We start from the raw sequence: 26,718 nt of genomic DNA on the forward strand, positions 1-26,718 counted from the left end.
AGATGTAAACATGCATACACTAGACTAAACAGCGGCTAAAACGTGGCCACTACTTACTCTCCCACTCACACATACCATGTAAGTCTGTGGGAAAAAACTTACAGCTAAACTAAGGAGCTCAAGTCAAGTTTTCTGAAAATAACCCAGAGCTGACAAGTCAGTAGGAGGGCCTGGATGGTTTCAAGACACAGTTTTTAACCAAGACTTGGACCTCCAACTGTTTTCTTAAACAAAGATTTACATCCCATCCTTGGCTAAATTACTTGTAAATTAATCAAATTAATTACTCTGAGTGGATAAGCAGGAGGCTGGACAAGATAGTGCTGATGTCAGCCAATGAAGTCTGTGTTGTTTTAACTAAATATATCAGCTTAGTTTTAAACAGATCTACTGTGCACAAATATGGTAAGGGACTCACATCCTACCCAAAATCTTAGTTCTGTTTCCTGTCCTGTGAACAAACATACCTAGTTTTAATGTATCAGACATGATAAAAATGTTAAATTTCTCAGAACAACAAATTCATACCTTTTAATAATGATTCATTTATTTTTAAAAAGTAGTGGCTGTTATTCTTCCTCCATAACTATATTCTAATGTGTCAAGAAATGTTTTAAAATAAATATGCTACTTAGAACACAGTAAAGTAACAATCTTAACTTGGAGATGGGAAAAAAAGAATCTAAATTACCCCTTAAATGTCTAACAACCAGAACTCTTTAAAGTCAGTGTTATACATCATACCAAAGATAGCATATCCAGACTGTATGGATATCGTTTCCTTGTCTTCTAAGTTAGGACCCATTTTACGTTACACTTATTTATATTTTACAGCTGTCGCCTACCCAGTTACCCAAGAACAAAAAAGTTTACAACATGGAAACAGGGTTTTATGCTTTTGAATCAGAACAAAAGATTTTTTTCCAAATAATTGGAAGATTATGATTTTTTAAATTCACAAATTGACTATACTGGGTCACCTTTGAGTAATGGAAATCTCTGTTTAAACATTCTTTTGGCAACAGGCACAGAGCATTAGGTCTTATTTCCAAGCTTTACCAGCTGGGTTTTGTCATTAACATTTATTAACAATCTAAGATATGGCTTTCGCCGTCTAATCCGTACTACACAAATGTTTTGTATGGCCCTCCAGAGGATTTTGCTGTGACAAATTACTGGCAGAGATTATAGCCCCGTGGCTATTCACCAGAGGCAATGTAAAATTAACATGGTACTAATCCAATTTAAACAAGAAGTTGCACAAACAATCCTCTGAACAAAAGCAGATAGAGGATTCCAATTTTATATTCAAATACAATGTGTTTTTAATAAAAAGCTTTAGAAAAAAAATTGAAGTAACTTTCACACATATAAATTGTGCCTATTTGATGAAGGTATTAATTTTAATCTTCCAAAAACAGTGGCAGAACACAATTCACTATGGTAATCGCAAGGTCTATTAAATTTCTTCTTAAAGTGTTGCATCTCAAATGTGGTCTGTAGAACATCAGTGATTCCTAGTGACCTTGAAATATGTTTACAATGTTGTTTCTAAAGCAGAAAGTCTGTGGGATAAGGAATAGAAGTGGTCTGCAATGAAGGTTACTGTACTGAAAGAATGAGACTATTTTCTTTCATGAAGTAGAAGTCTGGAGTTGAACCAGGAATTTAACACCATGTTTTCTTTTCTTCTTAATTCACTTACAGTAACTTAAGAGAAAAGAGGCATCTGAACTTTTGTGATATCCTCTGTTATTAGGCACAAATAGTTAAAATTACTTTGCCAATGCTTTTTAGGCAAGAAGATAGAAAACACTTAGGAAAAAAGGGTAAACAGAAAACAATGAATTAAAGGAAAAATCCAGAAGATAGCAAAAGTGTATGAGAATGCATATGTTAGGAAGGAGGGGTGCTTGGGTGGGAGCCTTTTAAACTGAACGTTTTTTTAAGAGTCTCAGTCCATGAACTGGGGGGTTTTTGTTCAGATTATTTTCTTACATTTGAAAAACCACCTCAAACAGTGAAAACAATGTCGTCTGTCAACATACACATATTAACATAACTTAAAAATCAATTTACTCAAAGTAATGAATTTTTGCATGGATATTTCTTAAGAAACATAACAATTATAATGAAATTATGCTCTCATAATTAATCACTCATTTCTCCAGAAGAAATGCCCTATCAACAGCTCACAGGCTTCCATCTTTTCATTACTAACTTTGGCAATGCCTTGTAATTAATTACGATTGCATTAGCTCTTATCCTTCATAAGTTGCATAAATTTCTTCAGTGGTAGGCACTGTCTGCCACTTCCTCCCAATCTACTCTCCATTTTAAAACTTGAAATGAGGGGCTTCCCTGGTGGCGCAGTGGTTGAGAGTCCACCTGCCGATGCAGGGGACACGGGTTCGTGCCCCGGTCCGGGAAGATCCCACATGCCATGGAGCGGCTGGGCCCGTGAGCCATTGCCGCTGAGCCTGCGTGTCCGGAGCCTGTGCTCCGCAACGGGAGAGGCCACAACAGTGAGAGGCCCGCATACCGCAAAAAACAAAACACTTGAAATGATTTCATATCTAATACTGATATTTATTATTATTTTTTAATGTTTATTTTACATTGGAGTATAGTTGATTTACAATGTTGTGTTAGTTTCAGGTGTACAACTGAGTGATTCAGTTATACATATACATATGTCCATTCTTTTTCAAATTCTTTTCCCATTTAGGTTGTTACATAATATTCAGTAGAGTTCCCTGTGCTATACAATCCTGTGCTTATATTCTTGTTGATCATCTATTCTATATATAGTAGTGTGTATAAGTCAATCACAAACTCCTAATTTATCCCTCCCCCCAACATTTCCCTTTTGGTAATCGTAAGTTTGTTTTCTATGTCTGTGCATCTGTTTCTGTTTTGTAAATAAGTTCATTTGTATCATTTTTTTTTTTAAGATTCCACATATAAGTGATATCATGGTATTTGTCTTTCTCTGACTTACTTCACATAGTATGATAATCTTTAGGTCCATCCATGTTGCTACAAATGGCATTATTTCATTCTTTTTTATGGCTGAGTAATATTCCATGGTATATATGTACCACATCTTCTTTATCCTTTCCTCTGTCAATGGACATTTAGGTTGCTTCCATGTCCTGGCTATTGTAAATAGTGCTGCAATGAACACTCGGTGCATGTATCTTTTCGAATTATGGTTTTCTCCAGATATATGCCCAGGAGTGGGATTGCTGAATCATATGGTAGCTCCATTTTTAATTTTTTAAGGAATCTCCATACTGTTTTCCATAATGGCTGTGCCAATTTACGTTCCCAACAGTGTAGGGTTCCCTCTTCTCCACACCCTCTCCAGCATTTACTATTTGTAGACTTTTTGATGATGGCCATTCTGACCAGTATGAGGTGATATCTCACTGTAGATTTGATTTGCATTTCTCTAATAACTAGTGATGCTGAGCCTCTTTTCATGCACTTTTTGGCTATCTGTATGTCTTCACTGGAGAACTATTTAGATCTTCTGCCCATTTTTTGATTGGGTTGTTTGTTTTTTTCATATTGAGCTGCATGAGCTGTTTGTAAATTCTGGAGATTAATCCCTTGTCGGTTGCTTTGTTTGCAAATATTTTCTCTCATTCTGTGGGTTGTCTTTTCATTTTGTTTATGGCTTCCTTTGCTGTGTAAAAGCTTTTAAGTTTGATTAGGTCCCATTTGTTTATTTTTGTTTTCATTTTTATTACTCTAGGAGGTGGATCCAAAAAGATAGTGCTGTGATTTATGTCAAAGAGTGTTCTGCCTATGTTTTCCTCTAAGAGTCTTATAGTGTCCGATCTTACATTTAGGTCTCTAATCCATTTTGAGTTTATTTTTGTGTATGATGTTAGGGAGTGTTCTAATTTCATTCTTTTCCATGTAGCTGGTCCAGTTTTCCCAGCACCACTTATTGAAGAGACTGTCTTTTCTCCACTGTATATTCTTGCCTCCTTTGTCATAGATTAGGTGACCATGGGTGCGTGGGTTTATCTCTGGGCTTTCTATCCTGTTCCTTTGATCTATATTTCTGTCATTGTGCCAATACCATACTGTGTTTTTTTTTTTTAATTAATTTATTTTTGGCTGCACTGGGTCTTTGTTTCAGTGTGTGGGCTTTTTATTGCAGTGGCTCCTCTTGTTGTAGAGCATGGGCTCTAGGCTCACGGGCTCTAGAGCGCAGGCTCAGTAGTTTTGGTGCACAGGCTCAGTTGCTCCATGGCATGTGGGATCTTCCCGGACCAGGGCTCAAACCTGTGTCCCCTGCATTGGCAGGTGGACTCTTAACCACTGCACCACCAGGGAAGCCCATACCATACTGTTTTGATGATTGTAACTTTGTAATATAGTCTGAAGTCAGGGAGCATGATTTCTCCAGCTCCGTTTTTTTCTTCTCAAGATTGCTTTGGCTATTTGGGGTCTTTTGTGTTTCCACAGAAATTTTAAAGTTTTGTTCTAGTTCTGTGAAAAATGCCATTACTAATTTGATAGGGATTGCACTGAATCCGTAGATTGCCTCGGGAAGTAAAGTCATTTTCACAATATTGATTCTTTCAATTCAAGAACATGGTATATCTTTCCAACTGTTTGTGTCATCTTCAATTTCTTTCATCAATGTCTTATACTTTTCAGAGTACAGGTCTTTAGGTAGGTTTATTCCTAGTTACTTAATGTGATGGTAAACAGGATTGTTTCCTTAATTTCTCTTTCTGATCTTTTGGTGTTGGTGTATAGAAATGCAAGAGATTTCTGTGCACTAATTTTGTATCCTGCAGTGTTACTGAATTCATTGATGAGCCCTAGCAGTTTTCTGGTAGCATCTTTAGGATTTTCTATGTATAGTATCATGTCATCTGCAAACAGTGACAGTTTTACTTCTTTTCCAGTTTGGATTCCTTTTTCTAATACTGATATTTGAAACACCATTTTTGAACCATTTCTCCCTCAGCTTTGAATGACAAAATACAATGATAACCCACTGTCCTCGTGTTTTTCTAATACTTATTTTCTATTATTTATGCTAACTTCACTTGCATTTCTTACCACTCTGCCATGTTCTTGTTAAATATCAGCCCTCCCAGCTGAACTTTAAGTTTACTGTGGGGAGAGAATTGCTGTATCTAGAGCATCTACCAGTGTGCAAGGTGCATAATAGGCTCTCAATAAGTACTTGATGAATGAAAAATGAACAAATAAAACAACTATAGATGTTTCTTCAGACTCAATGCACTCTCATCTCTTTACACCTAACTTTAGGAAGTTCACCTACTGACAGTATTGCATATGTGCACAATTAGCCCTAACATAGGTTTTCCCCCTTTTGTCAGTTTCTACAGAACATCTATATTAAATCTACCATCCAAATACAAACTACTGTTACTAGTCAAACTATACTGAACCTCACTTCCTCACTGCTACTATTATATAACAACATTCTCCTATCTTGTAGACTTAAAAATTTTCTATTTTTGGTTGGTGTCTGTCATTTTTCAGCTACTCAGTCGTAAATCCTTCTAATATTTGTTCTATTCATCAATATTCCAAAGCTACCATCTGATTAGGTCCCCAATGACTGAAACCAAGAATACTACACAATAGCTTTATGGCTCATATCCTTTTAACAACAGTTACCATTTATTGAGCATACACTATGTACGGAACACTGTGTTAAATGCTTTACAGACCACTCATTTAATTCTCAGAACAACCTGTGAGGAAAGATTTTTCATTTTCCAAATGAGGAGACTAATCAGAGAAATTATATTCCCCAAGTCCCAGAGGTAGTTAAGAAGTACAGCCAAGATTCAATACCGCTCTCTTGACTCCAAGGCCATGTTCTAAACTGCTATGTATGCTGCCTGTGGTAGAATTTGTATCCTGTTATTTTTAATAGCCACTCTCACCACATTATTTCCTTGCTCCCAATTCCACAGGGACTCCTCCCTGTGGTACTAAATGTAACTTAACTATCTTGCCATCATGACTTTATATTAGCTTATTCTCTTTCAAAGTCACTTTAATTCTCATTACCTGAGCTAGTCTATCTGTCAGTGATGTCATTTTCCTTGCTTATGATATGCCAAATCATGACTTCTTCTGCTTCAATACTCACTCTGTCAGAAATCCCTAATGTCTTCCACAGCTCACTTTGTTCTATTTGAAATTCTTTCACTATGTGGCTTCTATGGAATTAAACCATAACATTATAAAGCAGGAAGAGCCTGAGACCGCACTCTAGTCAAATGAGTCTAATCCTTGCTCTATCACTTAGTACCTGTGTGATCGTGCGCAACTTACTTAATGTCTCTAAGCCTGCTTCTTTCATCGATAAAATGGAAATATTACCTGCTATATAGGGATCTTGGTTAGGATCAAATGAAAACGTATGAAGGGCTTAGCATAATACCAAGCACTTATCAGCTTTCCTTCCTCCTTAAACGTAAGAATTCTAAGTTCTATCTGCCACATCTTCAATTATCACCTCTGCAAAAGGATTCCTTCATGTTATTAAGCTCAATCATCCTCCCAACATCAGTCCATATTTCTAAATGCTTGCTGAATTTCTTTCTGTAAAAATTAAAATGTTCAAATCTGCAAGTCCTGTCTCCTCCCCATGCCTCAATCAGCTTCTTGTCTTAATAACCATCATTACAATCCTGGAAAACTCTCTTTCCAAACACTAAGGCTTGAACCCTTGACATCATCTTTGACTTTCCACTCTGCATTCTGATTAGGTATAGTGTATTGTATAGAATCTACCAAAACCATGTCTTTTAAAATAATCTCCTTGTCATGTTCCCACTGCTACCTAGTCCTTATTTCCTGAAATGACCTCTAAAATGGGACCTCCTCTGTTCTCCATGGAGAGTCTATGCTTTCTGACTTTGTGCCTCCTTGCTATAATCATTCTATTCATTGTATATACATTTTCCCCACAGCTTTCCTAAATCACAACCAATTCTCCAGAGATCCATCTCAAATATCTCATCTTCTATGACACCTTTCCTAAGTTCTATTAAATAGATGTACTTCCCCTCCTGAGTACTCTGTACAGGTCTTTTCAGGGCTCTTACTATTTGGCAGTAAATGTTGTATTTACAGTTTTCTTCCCTATTACTAAACTGCAAGCTCCCTGAGGCAAAGACCTATGTTTTACTTATAACTATAAATCTAACACAGGAGGCCCTCAGTACTATATATGACTATTCATTCATTCATCTATGCTTAGTCTTGTGAGCATCTATAAAACATATTCAGTGTGTGTAATATTATTTTATACTTATGCTTACAATCTCAATTCATCTAAAAGCTATGTTAAGGCAAACTGCACTATTTATTCTCAGGCAGTCTAGTACATACTCTTCTATGAAGGTGGTAAGCATTTAGTACAATACCACAAAGATGTTAATGACATTTGATGGTTTGGGAGACACATTAAAAGAAAAATACAAATCTGAGAGACCCTACGTACCAAAATTGCATTCGGCATATAATGGACACATTTCAGAAAAGCAAAACTTACAATAAACTAACCACTAATCATCCTTAAAAGTTTAGGTCACATAGATGAGATTCAAAATAAAAATCTTGCTCATATTTTATTTGATCTTAATAATTTGAAGAAATTATAGCCAAAATTAAGGTTAATTCCTCAGGAAGCTAATGGCATTTGTTACCTGGTACCAGGAAGGAAAAAAAAAAGTAATGTAAAGAATTTAGGAAACTACTCTCACTTTTAAATCCTTGTAAAATTATGCAAAAATCCCGTGATTCCTTTTTTTAATGAATAAATTACTGTGTCTTCCTAGGAATGACTTTTAAAATATGTTCTTAAAATTCTCCCCCCAAAGGCACTCCCAATAGAAGAAAATTAATACTAAGGAAAAAAGGATGGTAGTTTTATAAGTGAAAGTAAAAGGAGAAAAAGAATGATTGTTTTTAAAGTGAAAGTAGAAATTATTCCCAACTTGCTGTGGGGAAGAGGACAGTTGGCTTTAAAAAAAAAAAAAGGAAAAGAAAAAGGAACTAGAAGTTTTAGTTTTTATAAAGGAGGATCTTATATGTAACACATTAAAAAAAGGGGGGGTGGGGCCTAATCTCAAATACAGAACTGGACATTTAAATACAGACATATGAACCTAACAGATATTGCCAAATGTGCAAACTTGTAAAAAAAAAAAAAATCAAGGGAGAAAGACATAAAAAGAATAATCCATCATTAGCTATAAACTACATACCTGTTTAAGTCTGGCAAGTTCTTTCAAAGCTCGTCCCCACTGCTGCTTATAATGCAGCTTAGACTTAGTTGTGGATTCCAACTTTCTTTCAAGTTCAACCTAACAGTGATTAAAATCATATCAAGTGAAACACTATACCACTGTGTACAATCACTGAAAGATAATATATACAAAGACTCTGGCTTAAGAAAAGAGTTTATATAGTGTAACATACGACATCATCTAAAACTGTTATATAATTTACTGTAAATATTATGGCACATGAACATTTTCTTGTTTAAAATATAGTTGTATTTTTACTGCCTAACAGCCTATACTAAAAGGAACTGAATCAGTCTTAACCTCCAGGCAGTTACTATAAATGTATTTAAAACATATATATTACATAAAGATCACAGAGTGAAAAATACATTTTTTTTTTAATATAACAAAAAGCAGTTGTTAGCATTCCATTTCACTGACACTCTCAACCTTGAAACCAAATTATTCCTTTTGGAGACCTATCATTATGTGGAATTTTGTCTTACATTGAAGAGAGCTTGTAGAGATACTTTTATAACTCTATTTTGGCAAAAATCATAGAATGCTGAGAACAGTGAACTGTTTTATCAGAAGGCAGTTTACTGAGAGTACAAAGTCAAAAATATTTTAAGAATGTTAAACCCAAGAGTAAGAAAAATAATGCTCCTAAAAACACTCATCTAACTTTTATTTTCTATTTTTCCTCAAATATATAAAGAAAAACACGAAATAGATTTGATTTTTAAAATACAGTTATTTATACTTGCAGCAGGCAATCTGTTGTGTATGAACTGAAGCCAACTTGGCTACGTTTTGGAATGTACTCTCTCAAAGTTTCAAACCAAGTACCAAACAAATTCATGTAGCCAACAGACAGTTTTACTATTTAAGTGATAAGGTAATTATATGGATGAATTACAGTAAAATACTGTTAATCTAAACTGGTCTAATTTTTTTATATCAAGTCTAGTTTTTCCCATACACACAACTCCTAATGTTTTGCAGAAAAATAAAATCGAAGACACTATCCAAAAATTCAAGCTTCAGAAAGCTCAGAAGGAAAATAAAATGAAAGGAAAAGCAGATTGCCAAAATCCCTTCACAAAAGACCAGAATGTTCTCTGCAGTAATATATGACTTCATGGAGTCAAGGTCTTTTCTGCTTTACAAATCCCTAGTGCTTGGATTTAAATGTGTTGACATTTCACAACTATACTCATACATCTTAAGTTGACTAATACTCTGAGATTATCAAAGATGATCTCTTCCACTTATGCCCTAAAGACTTATACTTATTAGCTGGTAATTTTAACAAGAGGACATATGTCAGAGGAAAAGCAAAAATCTGTTTTATGACTGTGTGATAAAAGAATAGTATTCAATTATAAAAGTGACCATGTCCCTGGGTCTTGGAGAAGGTACAGTATCCTAGACGAGCCTCAGAATGAGGGTTAGGACAACCTAGAGAGATCACTTATACCCACTTAACTGACTCCATCAGAAAAAGCTGGGGAGGTTTTGTCAGTTTTGCCATGATTATCAAAATAACTCACATTTGCATTGATATTCACACAGTAGTTCACACTAATTTAAAATGCATATATAATCAAAACATATAATGTCTTTATTCTTAACAAACCAAAAAAAACTGCAGCTAACAAATCTGAGACGTTACACATCATTTTTCTAATTCATCCCAAACTACCAAATCAGTGATGCCTAACTTTTTTTAAGGGTACAGATGCCTCTGTGATTCTAAAGAAATATATGGACCCAACTCCCAAAAAAAGGTACACAACCAAAATTTTGACACAATTTCAGGGCATTCAAAGACCTCGAGTTAAGAGCCCTTTTTTGTGGGTAGACATGAGACTTTGGGAAGGCTTTTTTGACTTAAATCATAAGCCAAGTTACAGACTCAAATTAAAACTTGGCTCAGGACCTAGAGTCAATTCAGAGGCTAGTGAAGACCAAGCACAGACTTTCACTGATTCTCAATGTCCCTGTTTCTATCCCTGATATACCCACAACTCTAATTCTCTACTGGAGGCATGGCATTGTCTTTGCCTCTAATTTCCTATTCCCCAGTTCCAATGTGTCACAAAAAACTATAGATTTCTCCCTTGAAATATTTTCCAGTTTTATTCTTTTATGTTCTTTCTACTATTTCCTAAGCTCAGGCTTATCTCATCTCTTGTCTGCTCAGCCTCAAACGTATTCTATCTACAAATCCTGGAAATAACTATTATATCAATTTACTCTCTACTAAAAGATCTACAACAGCTACTACTTGCCTACAGGACTGAGCCTAAACTCCTCTGCCTAGGTGTTAAAGCACTCCAAGATATAATTTCCATCCTCCTTGTTCTACTACTTTCTTGGTATTCCTCAACAGGAAACCCTCTACTCCAACCACCGGGTTTGTCTCCCCTACATTCACCTTGTCCAAGTTACTTCCTGAGCCTGTCGATTCTTTTTCTTCATCGCTTATTTAAAACTTCAGATTCAGCTCAAATTCTACCTCTCCATGGAGCTGTCTTAAAACTACTACATTCTGAACACCAAATGACTTCTGAATTGCAAAGAGTTCCTATCACATTCCCTGGTATTCGATTATATATGGTCATTTAAGGTTCTCTGAGTCATCTCCCCAATTATATTACAAACTCTTCTACAAGTGAGGTCCCAGGGACTTCCCTGGCGGTCTAGTGGTTAAGACTTTGCCTTCCAATGCAGGGGGTGTGGGTTCGATCCCTGGTCGGGGAGCTAAGATCCCACATGCCTCGCAGCCCAAAAACCAAAACATAAAACAAAAGCAATACTGTAACAAATTCAATAAAGACTTTAAAAATGGTCATCAAAAAAAAAAAAGTGAGGTCCCAAAAAGGATAACATACTTTTATTCTTTTCTTTTCTCTCATTTTTCCCTTTGTCCTAAGACACATTAGATACTCACCGAATGTTCTTAAATACACAAATTTAGTTTCTGTCTTAATCTTCTGTATGCATTACTAAATTATAATGCTTCCTCTATTTTATTTGTTAAAAGTTCCAATTGTTTTTAAGCTATCTAAAAGTCATTTCCTAACTAAAAGCACATCAAACTATTCACTTCTTAAGGGAATCAAGAATTACATTTGGTAAAACTGTATCGTAATGTTAACTTATTTTTAGACTATTTCAGTGAAAATGGAAATATTTGTGTTATACTGAAGAGACCAGTAAACAGAAAAGAAAAAAGCTCTCAATCAGACATAACCAGAAGTTGTAGACTAAATCAGGTACTTTTTCACTTAAGCCTTCCTTTTTATGCTTTTATCTCTTTGTTACTTAAGAAATAAGATTCTGCCCTCTTCTGGCTCCAAAAAAACTTACAAAGAATGTTCAAAACAGCTGAGAAGCCTTGTTTTGCTAGGCATTTAAAAACAGTGGATGAATTCATTAGGTCTGATATAAAGGTGCTTCCATTACACTTTTTTTTTTCCCTCAACAAGTTCATGGTGCTGTTTATATTTGTAATATGTTTGGTGATTTTTATCCTTTTGGTAGAAGTGTAACTGGAAGAAGAAATTTTAAAAAATCATTTACAATTATTTCTATGGTGATATTATCTAGTATATATTCAGAAAAGATGAATATCATAAGCCCTCTGTTCCAATTTTGAGATATTTGGCCCTGAATTTCCCCAAGATAAAATGGAAATACTCTTGACACCTACTTAAGAGAACTTGTGAGAATTGATGAGATATTGTCTGAATGCTTCAAATATCTCTGGCAGGCCACATAATTCATAATATATAAACAGAAATACTTTAACATTTGGTTTAATCAAAAGGGGTGGGAAATGTCCAGTCTGATTCAAATTCAAGGTTACTGGTAGAGAAATGAGAAGGCCAAAAATGGAGAATGAAGAGATTGTCCAGAAAAGAACGAAGCAGAATCAACAAGACTTTGCAATTAAATAGATATTGGGGTAAGAAGAGGAACCAAAAATAGCATGGCATCTGACAAGCTGCAGAAACATTTAATGAATTCAGAAATGCTAGAGGAAAGCAGTTAATACCCTTTTCAACTCAGTTTTTTTTAACCACTCTTATTCTTGTCTCCAAATTTTCTATATGCACCCTTCTGCCTCTTGAATAGTCATATCAAGGGCTAAATTTTATATCTATGCTCCAACCATCCCCATCTCTCTTAAAGCTTCAATTTCTCCTTGCTGTTAATTTCTTCTCCTTAATCTAAAAATATTCTCTGATTTTCCTACCTCTAAATAAGCTTTTCTCAACAGCTTTAGGCCCTTGGGCTACATTTTTTCTTGTCTTCTGAGGTTTTTTGAAATTTATTTTTTTATTTTTTAAATTTTTGGCTGTGTTGGGTCGTCGTTACTGTGCGTGGGCTTTCTCTAGCTGTGGTGAGCGGGGGTTACTCTTCGTTGCGGTGCGTGGTCTTCTCACTGCGGTGGCTTCTCTTGCGGAGCACGGGCTCTAGGTGCACAGGCTTCAGTAGTTGCAGCACACAGGCTCAGTAGTTGTGGCTCACGGGCTTAGCTGCTCCTCGGCATGTGGGATCTTCCCGGACCAGGGCTCGAACCCATGTCCCCTGCATTGGCAGGTGGATTCTTAACCACTGCACCACCAGGGAAGCCCTTTTCTTGTTTTCTTTTCAAAGCCAAACTTTCTATAACCTTCTGCAATTTGGCTTCTTAAAAATCAGTGACCTCTTAACTGCCAAACACATGGGGGGGTCTTTCCTCAACCACTCTTGACTTGCCCATCATGAGAGATTACTTTCACTTCCTCACTCTTTAAACTCCCCCTTTCCTTTTGGGCACAGCACTAGACTGTTTTTATTACTTCTCTAAATCTCATTAGCCTCCTTCCTCAACTCTTGATTGTTCTCAAAGCTGAACGTCCCCCTAAGTTTTATCATCAATTAGCCTTCCTAAACACTCCTTAAGCAATTGCATATACCTGTAAGCTGTTACTTTATTCAAATGACTCTCAAATCTGTTTGTCTAGCCCTATTCTCTCCCTACTGTATTTTCTCATTTTTTAACCATTTAGTTAACTCCTTCACTTAGATTACTGCATTAGCATCTCAAATGTAGTATGTCTAAAATCTGAATTCTCTACAACTTCCATCCCTCCAAAAAAGTTCATCGAAAATCTTCATTTCTCTTAATATTAACATCCATTAAGCCAATCTTATAAATTGTCTTACAAAGAGTAATCTTTGACTTTTCTTACCAGATGAAATATGAATTCTTTAAGCAAACATCTAAGCTCTTCCCTCATATGGCTGAAAATTACCTTTATTTCCAGCATTCTCTTATCAGGCCTACATTTATTTTAAAATTACAGCTGACATTTGCACAATGCAGGGGTATGAATGCTAATCCTCCATGCTGTCAAAAAAATGCCTATAACTTTACAGTTGGCCCTCTGAATATGTGGTACCGCATCTGAGGAATCAAGCAACCACGGGTCATGTGGTACTGTAGAATGTATTTTCTGAAAAAAATCTGTGTATAAGTGGACCCTCACAGTTCAAACTCATGTTGTTCAAGGGTAAACCATACTACTATAATGATTAGGTTCTAGTCAAGCAGCTATCCAAATATGCAATAGATATTTTAATCTTTTTTATACTTTTGTTCAGTACTTCTTTTTGGAATAACCTCACCCACATATTTACCTATTTAAAGTTTCACCTATTCTTAGGCTCCATATACAATGTCATTCCTTCTTTATACTTAGTGTGTTGATTTCAGAAGTTGACTTTGTTTTCCCTTTGGACTCATGGCATTTAGCAAGAGAAAGTTAGACGATATCTGCTCGTTTGCCTTTTGCTTTAGTTATTTGGGTATGTTCCTCGTCTCCTTCTGTAACTTGTTATTTACTTGACGGTATCCTGAACATTTCTGAATCATTCATAATGGCATTTAGCATGGTATCATAAATAGCATACAACTTTGCTGGATAATGAAAAACCAACTCTATCAATCAGCATCCTGCCAGGAATCTAGAAATCAGAAGCAATTTAATACAGGAAACCGGTTCAACAGATAAAGGAAGAGCAGAAAGGCCAAAGAGGATATGGTGAGGCAACCCAGTAATCAGCAGCAGCAAGAAGCCCCCACCTCTCCTAGGTAGGAGGGACTACAAAAAGGTACCAGGAAATAGTAGTTCTTAATACAAGCAACCCACAAACTGGGGATGTCCAGTGGGCTAGAACCACAGTGGAGACTGACTAAAGGAAGCTGGAGAAGGGATGCCTGGTGGGAGATGGAACCATAAAAAGATGTAACTACTGCCAGAGAAAATAAGGGAGGTAGAGAGGCAGAAAGAGAGAGAAGAAAGAACTACTATGGCATCTTCCCAACTCCTATCTAATCTACCAATCTTCTGTTAGTGTCCCCTAGTGGCTGAATCTACAGAAGAGAAAGGGCAAGGAAGCCTTCACTACAATGCTGAGTGGGAACAGACAGGCAATGGCTGCCACGACAATTAAATCCTTAAGCTTCTAAAGCTTATTTTCCTGTTTATTATTAACTCCGTTATTTTCTTAAGTATGCTATATCTTTTTAATAATGCCTAAAATTTATCAAACTCTAAAATGCAAGAGCTCATATTGTCAAACTTAGATTGTCTGTTGGATATTACACATTTTTTAATGCCTAGAACTTGAACATTCTGTCTGTGGGGACTCCCAATATAAATGAGAGTCAGGACCTGGCTTCCAACTGCAGAAAGCAAAATAGGATGGCTATCGCTTCTTCCAAACTAAGAGTAGAGTACAGACCTGTGATTTAAATGCGTGCTCCTACCTGAAACAGTGAATCTAAAGGGCACTAATATGGAGAGAGGGTATTCACAATGGCTACTGCAAAACTGAGAGTTCAACAGCCTAACACTAGAATCAGGGGAGACAGAATCCAGGGACATGGCAGTCATGGCACCAACAGTAGCATCCTGAGTAGACTGTTTTATGACAGGATGGGCCCATGACTTGCTTCCCCCAGGTTTTTTAGCTTTCTTGACAGGTTTGTGAATTCCTCTAGTCCAAGAGTTACTCAGTTCTGTTGTCTGTAACCAAGGACTGCAGTATAAGCTATAACTGATAAAAGCTATGAAATTCAAGTATTGACAATGTCATGTGCCTCAAATTCTCTGATATGTTATTTGGTATCAGAATACTACAGTTAAATGTTATTACATTGTATATTCAAGTATCATTTTTTATTTTATAAATTTACCAGTAAGGCTAGTTAAATTGCCATAAATTGACATGGGTACCTTTTCCAAAGTGAGAAGATTTATTTCAGACTGTAGCCGAATTTCTGGTTTGCTGCTTTGCTGATCCTTGAACTGATGGAACTCTTTGTCCAAAATCTTATACTTATTTTCAGCATCATTGAGCTGTATTAAAAAAAATTATAGCCACTTTAAAACAGCAGTACGCAAAGTTTAGTATTACAGAATTCAATTCAATAGTGTCATTTTTTACTTTAAGGCATGTTTATATTAGAAAATTTAGAAAATAAAGTATAACGAAAATTAAGATCTCCAGTAATCTTAAAAATTCAGTAAATCAACAATATACAATTGATTACAATACAATTGTACAATTGTATTGATTAACAATACAATGCAATCGATTAACAATATACAAAACCTTTTTAGGAGTACGAAATTTCTTATAAAACCAGTATCTTGAGAACATTTTTGTTAAATTTTGGATGGCAAATGGAAAAGTCGGTTTATAAAAATACTGAAAATAATTTTTAAAAATGCAACATGTAATATTGAGCATTATACCTAATTATCGATGAAAGCATTATACCTGATTATCGATGAAAGTAATTTTAATGCAGTATTATTTATTGTTCCTATAATTTGATACTGTATGAATTTCATAATTCCAATGCTATTACAACTTACAGATTATTTGGTCCAGTCCCTTCATATTTATAGGTAGGAAAATTGAGGATCAAAGAGCTAAATTACTGAGGCAGTGCCAAAGAGCTAGTGAGCTAGTCACTAGGAGACGAATGAAGAGAATTCAGATCTTTTCATCCCCTGGAATGATGCTCTAATGAATAGTTCCTTAAATTAAAAAAAAAAAAGAGAGAGAGACTGCCTTGACTAAACACTGTAATTTCCCTTAGAATGGTTTCAAAACTACCAAGAAAAAGAAAAAAAGATATAAAGGTATTTTTTTTAAATGTGGGATTTTTCTAACCAAATGCAAAGAAGCACTGTTTAAAGATGCTTTCTGAAAACATACACCAATATGACTAGCCATCTTTAGATAACCCAATTATCTCTTTAAGACTAAGACTTAACTAAATGCGAAATACTGAGAAAACTGGTGGCAAAAATGGAACTTAAATTACCAATAATAAATTCTTGTTTTATGCTAATAATTATCAATAATTCTAATTAGGATTTATCTAGCATCTTTAGGTAATGAATATCCCACACATGGAAATTTTCCATATAACTGAATTTACCTCTTTGAACATGTAAATTTTGTTTAAAGTTGAATAGAAACCTCTCTAAAGAATCTGTCACATTTTTGTTTTAAACAAAAACTAATAAACTTAATATTTGGCATTTTTTTGACCATTCAGGACATTATCAATCTACTATTAAGAATTACTAATCAAGCTACTAGGCATACTGGGTTCTTTTTCCTTTGCTAAGTGGCCTATAAGCTACATTGATTTTTTTCAGTTCTGATAACTGCCTTTACATATTTGAATATATATACTTTATCTTCATCACCTTGCACTGACAGTGTATCTATCTGTCCCTTCTACCTGTCCAGTTAGAATTGTGTGTATAGTACATGTAACCTGGTTCAGAGTAAGGGCCTAAAAAGTTTTCTTATATATAAAAGGGGAAATGTTTACAGTCATGGACTTTGCAATTTGGGCATCCCAGAAACTTCTGCTGCCCACCACAGTTTTTTCCCCAGGTCTTAGCTTATGTTTTAGAAGTGCCCCGGGGAATTTTTCCACAATACCAGTTCTTCCCGCCAAGGTTCTTCCCACAATGTTGCCAGGGTTCTTCCCACAACGTTGTAAGCTAATTATACCAGTCTGGGACAGGGTGGACACATGGATTTTTTCATGAGCTCCCCCGGTAATTCTAATACATGTTAGAAGCCTTTGTTCTAGATGGCTGAATCTCCCTGATAAGTGGTAGAAGAGAAGCATTACCGGCGAATCCCATCACAATTGCCCACTTTTACAACTTTATCTTTCATAAATTTACATGTGACCACCACAATAACAATCAAATTTATATTTATAACCACCTAAATAATATGATCTTAACTGACCCTGAACTGCTATGGAAACTATTCTTCATGCCAGGATTTACTAAAGACTTCAGAGGCATTCATCATACATATCTAATCTACACTGAAATGTTTCAAGACAGATAGATAAGCTTCATTTTTAAAAGCCTGAGCCTTCCTTTTTCCAGCAGATATTTATTAAGCCCCTATTATGTGCTGAAGACTGGCTGGGCTCCAGGCATACAGACAGAAACCAAAACAGTTTTATGGAACTAATAATCTGACACTGATCAAATTATCACACTAATGAAAATAAAAACAAACTGCTATAACATATCATAAAGAAATAGAATAAGAGAATAATACCCCAAGAAAACATATAACAAAAACTTGACCTAGACTTGGACAGCAGGGGTCAGGGAAGATTTCTCTGGGAAAGTGATGCCTCAGCTGGAAACTGAGGGGTTAGTACAGTTCACTAGGCCAAGAAAAAGCAGCACACACAAAGATCCTAAGGGTGAAGCATGCATGGTATGCCTGAGGACCTGAAGAAGACGAGTGTGGCTGGAGAGCACACAGAAAAGGTGAAAGAGTGGGAGATGAGGTGAGAGAGGTAGGCTGGGTCCAAACTATGCAAAGCCTGGTAGGGCTAGGTAGTAATTCTGATCTTTATGAGCATTAAGACAACCCTGAATTTAGAGGAGGGTGTCATGATTCCAAATTTCAAAAATATCACTCAGGCTGCGACAGGAAGAACAGGTTACAGGGGTCCATTACTGACACAAAGAATACTTACAGCAAGGTCAAGTATGGACAGGAGGATCATGGTGGGTTTTAAATGCCTTTAAGACACCCAAGTAGAGATGTCTAAAAGGCAATGAGATAAATGGGTTGAGAGTGCAAAGGAAAGGTTTGGGATATAAATGCACAAGTCTCAGAGATACAGATTGTCTCTGAAACCACAGGCACGAATAAGATTGTTTAGCACAGTGTAAGTCTGGAGCTTGGAGGAAGTCCAATATTTAATGGCTAGATAAAGGAAAATAAACCTGCAACAGACCTGAGGCATGGCCAGAAAAGTAGAGAAAAACAAGAAGAGTGATGTTATAGAATTGAGAGAAGAGAATATATAAGAACAACAGTGTTGATGTTGTCAATAAGTTTGTCAGTAAGTTTGAGTAAGATGAGAAATGAAAAACACCCACTGGTGGCTTCTCTGACAACTGGCTGGCTGGGACAATGGGGATGGAAAGCTGAGGTGGACGGGTTGAGAGGTGAGAAAATGGAAAGGAGCACAGACAATTCTCTCATGAAATTTGGTTCTTAACTGAACTTGGTCCAGTGATATATGAAGAATATCTACATTTGCTCAAAGGAGCAAAAAATTTTAAGATGAGAGTTAACTAAAATATAGCACAATCTCATACAAATAATTATAAGGGAAGTAAGATTATTCCCATATAGTCCTCAGCTTTCAGGAAAAGAAGATCCAACTTACATTTGACTCTCAGTGTAGTAAATGTGATTAATAATCCAAATTACTGGGAATTTTTATAACTCCTTGTTATAAAATGATAACATGTGAATGTTATCATTCACATGTTATCATTTTATAATGATGTGAATGATTTCTATTATTATAGAAATTATATATATTATATTATTATATATTATAAATATATATATATTATATATATAATATTATATATATTATAAAATATAATATTATAAATATATATAATATTATATATATTATAAAATATATATTATATATATATTATATATATATATATATATAGAAATATGATTTCTATTATTTCTAGAATGCAAATAAACTCTAAGTTTAAAGAGATGACAGGTATTTTCATCCAACCTGTTGCTGAAGTCGGTGTTTATCCTCTTCTAGTTGCTTCATCTTCAACCTTTCTAGTTCTACTTGGTGAACACAATCTTCTTTGGCCCTACGGATAGAGTCCTGGAGTTCTTGCAGGTTCCGTTCACGTTCTGATTTCAGTTCCCTTCTTTCTCTCTGAAGCTTAAAACAGGTACATCTTTAAGAGGCTGACCTATTACTACCTGCATTATACTAGTCAATATTCTATTACCCTTATATATGGTCAAATGTTCAGAATATTTTATGAAGTGATTTTTATATCATTTTCAGGTATTAGAGAGTTAATGTTTAAGTGTACTAAATTATAAATTTTCAATCATTTACTCCTAAAATACAAAGTATTATCCCAAAATCCATATATGATGCATAAATTCAATTGAAAAGGCCCTAAATGCTTAAAACCCCTATTTGAATAAACCCATTTTATTATGTAAGCAAATATGCCCAAGTTTCTTCACGTCTTTAGAAACTTCTTATTTTTTACCTAATCACATAGAAGATAACAAAGCCTTAGTATTAGGAACAAATACACATTATGTTTAGGTTTAACAATCTAAATCAATTTAGAAATTGCCGAAAATGTGCAGAGATAAGGCTAGGGTGATATGCTGAGAAAATTTTAAGAAACATTTGGGTAAGGAAGGGGCATATAATATTTCACAAGGAAGAAATTCTAATAATTTGAGGTGAACTTTATAGTAATTTAAAAAAGTAGTTAGGGTACAATTTAATAAGACCTAACAAAAATGCTAACTAGGCATGGTACTAACGTAAGTTTATCCTTTCTTGGGATCTAATCTTCAATAGGCAAGAAGGAGGTATATTCCCTTCTTAGTGAAATACGAAATCATGATTCTAGGTCCCTGAGCCTACACTACATTTTCTCTTTTCTCTAGGTAGTGCAACTATCCATTCCTTCCACATAATTGCAAAGGTAACCGAAAATCTCCACTATTGCAAAAGTCAGCCAAAGCTGACTGAATAATAGTTAAGAATTTCAAATAACAGTTTTCTACCTAATTCCTCACCTTCTAACATATAAAACATGCTTCACCTAGTTGAACAGCAGTTTTCTCCATAATGTCTGAAAGACTATTTCCATGAAATATACTTTATACAGTACAAAGGAAAAACAAATGAATGGTATGAATTTAATATATGGATTCTGTGAAATAAAGGCATGATAGATGAATAGAGTACCTCTGATTCTGCAAGGGCCAGCTGCTGCTCTCGCTTCTCCAAGTCAACTAGGGTTTTTTGAAGTTTTCCTTCGAGAACAGTATATTCAGCAACCTAAAATATAATAAAAGTTATCTTTTCCCCAAATTCAAAACACAAATTCAAAAATGCATATATTATGATTTTACTGAAACAGAGGATGTGAGACTAGGAAAATCATGAATTACATATACCAATTCAAAGTATATTTCCACTATACTCTAAGGAAGGAAGCCAATCTAGCTTCTGCTTGGGTATCTCTAGTAATATTCAGTCTCCTGAGGAAGCCCTTCTCCCACTGGGTGGTAAGTTAGACTGCCAGTAAAATCTTGTGTTTTAGTAAAAACTTAGCTCCTTAAAAATCTGCCTTGCTCAATATTCCAGTATTTTTCTGAAGCCCTCTTAGTCACTTATGCTCTTTCTCTGGAACTAAGACTGGTGATAGGCCAGCTATCACCAATCAGTTTCAAGTCAGTTCTCCTATTATTGAGATCTAGTCCTTTATTACAGTTTAAACAACTGAGTTCTTAATTGCTTCTGAAGCTACAGTTCCTGCTTGGGACCTTAGCCTAGTACCCCAATTTGTACAAGCCTAAAGTCCTGCTCTGCTCTGTCTTTAAGGATGTGAGTCCCATTAAGGATAGAGGTCTACCTGCTTGGCCTGTATAGGATCCTCTCTCATGGTTTTCTATCTTTTAGTTCAGACTGATCATATTTACTAGGACTTTCTGAACCAAATTTTCTGTCCTCCTCACCAACAAGTCTCCAGGTCCCAGGCCCCAACCTGATTTTCTCTTTACAAGCCTGGGTTTGATGCTCGTTAGAAGCCCTGTTTTTAAGCCTTTAATCCTGTTTCTATCCCTTGGGAAGAAAAAAAGTATCTTCACATATTTGACTCCAGTGATAGCCATCATACATCCTCCTAGTCTTTTTTTCTCCAAGATAAGCACAAGCGTCAACTATTATTCACATGTTATTATTTCCACATCCTCTAATACTTGTATTTAATCTGGAGTCTACATTCTAAACTAAGTCCTTTCAAAAATATGGTACCCAGGGGGCTTCCCTGGTAGCGTAGTGGTTGAGAGTCCGCCTGCCGATGCAGGGGACACGGGTTCGTGCCCCGGTCCGGGAAGATCCCACATGCCGCAGAGCAGCTGGGCCCGTGAGCCATGGCCGCTGAGCCCGCGCGTCTGGAGCCTGTGCTCCGCAAGGGGAGAGGCCACAACAGTGAGAGGTCTGCCTACCGCAAAAAAAAAAAAAAAAAGGTACCCAGATGTGATCTCACTAGTTCAGAGACTAAAGAATGTGCACTGCTAAAGACAGGTCAACAAATGTCTCCTAATTTTAACTCCATCTAAAATTGCATTTGCTATCTGAGGATCCTAGTCACACTGTTCATTATGTCAAAGAAAATCCCCAAGGTCTTTGTTTTTAAACTTGGAATAACTACACCCATTGTCCAAGTGAATGTTTTACTCTGACTACAGAATGACATTTTTCTTTATTAAACTTTATTTTGATGATTTAGCTCAACATACCAACCAAGCAAGATCATTTATTAATTCTGTTAACTCTACCACTGATTTTTGGTTCATCTTTAAATTCTTAACCAAATCACTAATATAAGTGTGTCAAATTCTGAGTGCCACATGTAAAAAAGCCTTATAGAAAGACAGGTAAACAGGATGGGGAGGAAGTATTCAAACCATATGTTCGTCCTCTGGCAACCCAAACATCTTATCCATGTACCATCACAGATGCGAAGTACTCCCAAATTTATTTTGCAAACTCAACCCCCCCTCCAGAGTTGCAGCCCTGTAAATCCAAATACCTGCTGAACATGCCAAGAGTCCCCATAAATCTCAAACTCAAAACTATAAAACCTGAAATCATTCATTATCCTTTTAATTTTTTTTTTTTTTTTGCCGTACACGGGCGGGCCTCTCACTGTTGTGGCCTCTCCCGTTGCGGAGCACAGGCTCCGGACACGCAGGCTGAGCGGCCATGGCTCACGGGCCCAGCCGCTCTGCGGCATGTGGGATCTTCCCAGACTGGGGCACGAATCCGTGTCCCCTGCATCGGCAGGCGGACTCTCAACCACTGCGCCACCAGGGAAGCCCTATCCTTTTAATTTAAACAAATATTTATTGTATACGTAGCAGATGCTGGGCAAAACAAAGTCATGTGGAATCTATACTCTCAGAGAAGACAAACTATAAACAAAGAAGTGAATATTTAATATAATAGTAGGTAAATGCTACGAAGAAAGTAAAGCAGAATGAGGGGACAGTTAGTGCCTGGGGGCAGGGGAAGAGAGCAGTATTTTGGATACAGTGGTCAGAGAAGGCCTCGCTCACATTACTCTGAGCAGAAACCAGAAAGTATCTCTGAAAGAAAAGCAGTCTACAGATCCTGAGGAGAGAGGTGGCTTAGCATGTTTGAGGAAATACACAGAGGCCAAAACGGTTAGAATAGACTGTGTGAACAGAAGGCTGACAGAAGATGAGGTCACAGAGAAAGCGACGGGACAGATTACAAAAGGCCTTGTAGGTCCTGGTAAGAACTTCGAGTTTTATTCTAAATGTGATGAGGAGTATGATGTGTTTTAAGGAGGAGGAGTACATAATCTGACTTCCTCTACTCTTGGCTGATATCTCAAGCTACAGGGGTCAGTAATGGAGGACAGGATACCAAGTTAAGAAGTAAATGCAGAGACTCCGCAGTGCCAATGCAGGGGGCACAGGTTTGATCCCGAGCGGGGAAGATCCCACATGCCGCATGGTGCGGCTGAAAATAATAATAATAATAAAAATAAAAATAAATAAAGAAGTAAACGTAGTTATCTAGGAAAGCGATTGTGATTGCTTAAACTAGTAAAATAGTATGAGAACGTTACAACAGTGTTTGTCCATTTCCTCACTTCCATACTTTGAGTTATTTTCATCATATATTTTGCTTTTACATATAAGCATCAACATTGAAAAACACATCAGTCGCATTAAAAAATGGCTCAAAGATTAACTTGTCTTAAAAGCTAAATGTGCTGTATCATCTGAAGGCTTACTGTGATAAGATGCATACCGTAAGCCCTACAGCAATCACTAAAAAAAGAAATAGATATTGCTAATAAGGCAACTGTAGAAATAAAATGGAATCATAAAAAAAAAAAAGAAAAATTCAATGAATGCAAAAGAAAGCAGGTGCAAAAGAAAGCAGGAAAGAGAGAAAACAAAGAATGTATGGCACAAATTGAAAACCAAGAGCAAGATAGATTTAAACCCAAGCACGTCAATAATTAAATATAAATGGCCGAAAAAAACTTTAAAGAATTTTCTAGTCCATACCCTGTCCTGTCTCTTGATCTAGTGTAGCAACTACCCTGCCATGGTCTTCTACCATTTATAGACATTTCATTAACCACTAATATGAGAGTATTTTTACAGACTTGAATTTGGAATATTTTAGACAAGTCTAATTTTCAGGGTTGTTTTACTCAATACCTTGAATATAAATAGATAAATATTAAATTTTGGCTTTCTGGAATAAGATCAGATGGTCTCACGTTATCATTCTAAAAGATGTGACTTATAACATTTCATGATTCAATCTTTTAAAACAGCTTAAGAGTTTTTGGTCCTTTTTATTAACTAATAGATTATAATGTAATATTTATATATACTTAAATGTTCTATTTTCTTTTTAAATACAGAGATAGGCTTCTTCTCTAAAGTATTCACTTTCTATATTTATTCACTTTTTGAACAGGTAATAACACATTTGCAGGGTTCAAAATCTAAGAAGTACAAAACAACTTACAGTGAAAACCCTTCTTCCTATCCCTGACCCATTCATTCACTTTATCCAAGCCAATATATAACCACTATAATTAGTTATTCCTTCCAGAGATTTTCTTTAATGTATATAGAAGATACTATCATTAATATTCTTTCTTTCCTCCTTCAATTTTTATAAAAGTCATTACCTTTTTCTTTACTAGTGATTCCCTCTCTCGGTCCCTTTTCTTCCATTCCTCTGCAAGAGCTTGCATATGAGCCAGTTCTTTCTGCTTTAGCTGTCAAAGGAAGAAAAATAAAGTAAAAAAGAGAAACCCTAAATATTTCAAATAAATAAACCAGCTGTTTTCAGTTAAATAATTAATATTGATCATGATATATTTCTTTCAGACATTCCATTTTATTTAAAACAAAACAGAGGATGCCTGAGGTGAGTAATACCCATATGAGTATAATTCAGGACAGTATAAAGTTAATAGCTGTTTTCTACCTCTCTTGTTTAACAACTAATGATTCCAGCTTCCAGGAGGGTATGATAAATGAGATCTTGAAATTAAAAGAAACCTTCAAGTCCTTAACCTCTGAATTCTAACCTTCAGTGCTAATTTTGCCCACAAATCATGGAGAAAGTTTAGGAGAATCCTTTCTGAGTGGCTTCTGTGAAGCTGTCACATTTTGAGTAATTTTTAATTCTTCATTTTTTTAAAGAGTAAGGCATTCTTGAATTCAAAGAGACTAGACAGAGTACCAATGGAAAAGGGAGAAAAGCCTACTATGGAGAAGGGAAAATATACTAAATAGACAAAAAATCTTTTACGTAACATTTAAAAAGTAACCTGATTTTCAAAAATGTCTTCCTGCATCTCTTTCCACATTTCTAGCTCAAGTGCTGCTTTGTACTCTAAGGTTTCACGAGGCTCTGTCTGGATTTCTGAAGGACAAGGTGCTGGAGGAACAGAAGATGGCTTTTGTTGTACAGCAGATACACCCTAAGATATGAATGAAAGAAGCATACTAAAACAAACACACTCACGCATATATACACGTTAGGTCTGTTTTAAAGAATAATTTCATAAGATTCAATGACATATACCTGAGATGAATCAGACACAAAAATCTCACGCATTTTCACTAGTCCGTAATCTTCTAAAGTCACTGTGTAAGAAAGATCTACTATCCTGTTATTTGACCTACAAATGAAATCAGAAATATTTTAAAACTCATGGAAACACTTTTATATTATTTCCTTTTACTTCCCCAATGCTAGAGCACTGAGTAGACAGCATGTCTTGCACCTGACACTTGCTGCTCAAAGTGCAACAGCTTCTGCAGACTTCAAGACCTTCTATATATGTGATATTATATGATCACAAACACAGTATGAAGTACATACTTACATTCACTACAAAATGACCTACAACAGTTACAGATTTGAAAAAACTGAACAGTATAAAAAAGAAATTTTATATCTCACTGCCCACAGATAATCACTGCTAAAATTTCATTTCCTTCCTCTTTTTTAGATCTGTAGATACACATGTACTCATGCACATAAAATCATACAGTTTTGTCCTTTTTTCCCCATTTATCCTCCTGCATTTTCCTCCTGTGTAATGACAAACATTAATTAAAAAATATAATTTTTAATGCCTGTAAAACACACTAATGAATTTATGTAGTAAAATTTTAAAAACTTAACAATTCCCCTACTCAATTATATATAGATTATTCTAGACTCTTTTTCTACTTTGCCTGGAATGAACAGCCTTGTTCATAAATCTTTTACTGGATATGAGCACTGCTTCAGGATTAAATCCTAGAAGTGGGATAATTATGTTACTTGTATTATAACGAATACCTTTCTGTATCACAGAACCTGAATGCAGCATTTACCATTAAATAAAAGGACAATGTTAGAGGAAAATAAAATTCTACCAACAAAAAAATGTGGCTTTGTTTAAATCAAACAAAGCTTTAATGAATGGATCCCACATGATTAGAACTCTTAATAACTTTTACATTTTCTTCTTCTAATGTCAGATTTCAGAAGAAATGAATAAAATAAAATGAAGCGCTATCATCTCTGAAGTTTTCACTTAGGTAAATCTCTTAAAACGTCTGTCTACAGAGCAGGGCGATAAAAGTTATTCAAAGCAATCAGCATTAAAATAACTTCCAACAAGTAATGATTATTTTCATTATA

The 26,718-nt window shown here is 35.6% G+C and overlaps 1 protein-coding gene across 7 annotated transcripts in view; it reads right to left on the reverse strand.

The window, feature by feature from the left end:
* Positions 1-26,718, reverse strand: part of CEP120 (centrosomal protein 120) — a 79,248-nt gene that overhangs the window by 15,163 nt on the left and 37,367 nt on the right. For 6 of the 7 annotated variants that reach the window (XM_060296149.2, XM_030869782.3, XM_030869781.2 and 3 more), the window contains 7 exons: positions 25,609-25,705; positions 25,352-25,504; positions 24,704-24,793; positions 20,701-20,793; positions 19,480-19,641; positions 15,599-15,721; positions 8,283-8,381 (listed from right to left, as the gene is read on the reverse strand). In XM_060296149.2, the coding sequence (XP_060152132.1) occupies positions 8,283-8,381; positions 15,599-15,721; positions 19,480-19,641; positions 20,701-20,793; positions 24,704-24,793; positions 25,352-25,504; positions 25,609-25,705 (817 nt within the window). The remainder of the gene's footprint in view (positions 1-8,282; positions 8,382-15,598; positions 15,722-19,479; positions 19,642-20,700; positions 20,794-24,703; positions 24,794-25,351; positions 25,505-25,608; positions 25,706-26,718) is intronic. The other variant, XM_060296150.1, reaches the window with a different exon arrangement.

The sequence above is a fragment of the Globicephala melas genome, chromosome 3 (genome assembly GCF_963455315.2).
Source record: "Globicephala melas chromosome 3, mGloMel1.2, whole genome shotgun sequence".
NCBI lineage: Eukaryota > Metazoa > Chordata > Mammalia > Artiodactyla > Delphinidae > Globicephala > Globicephala melas.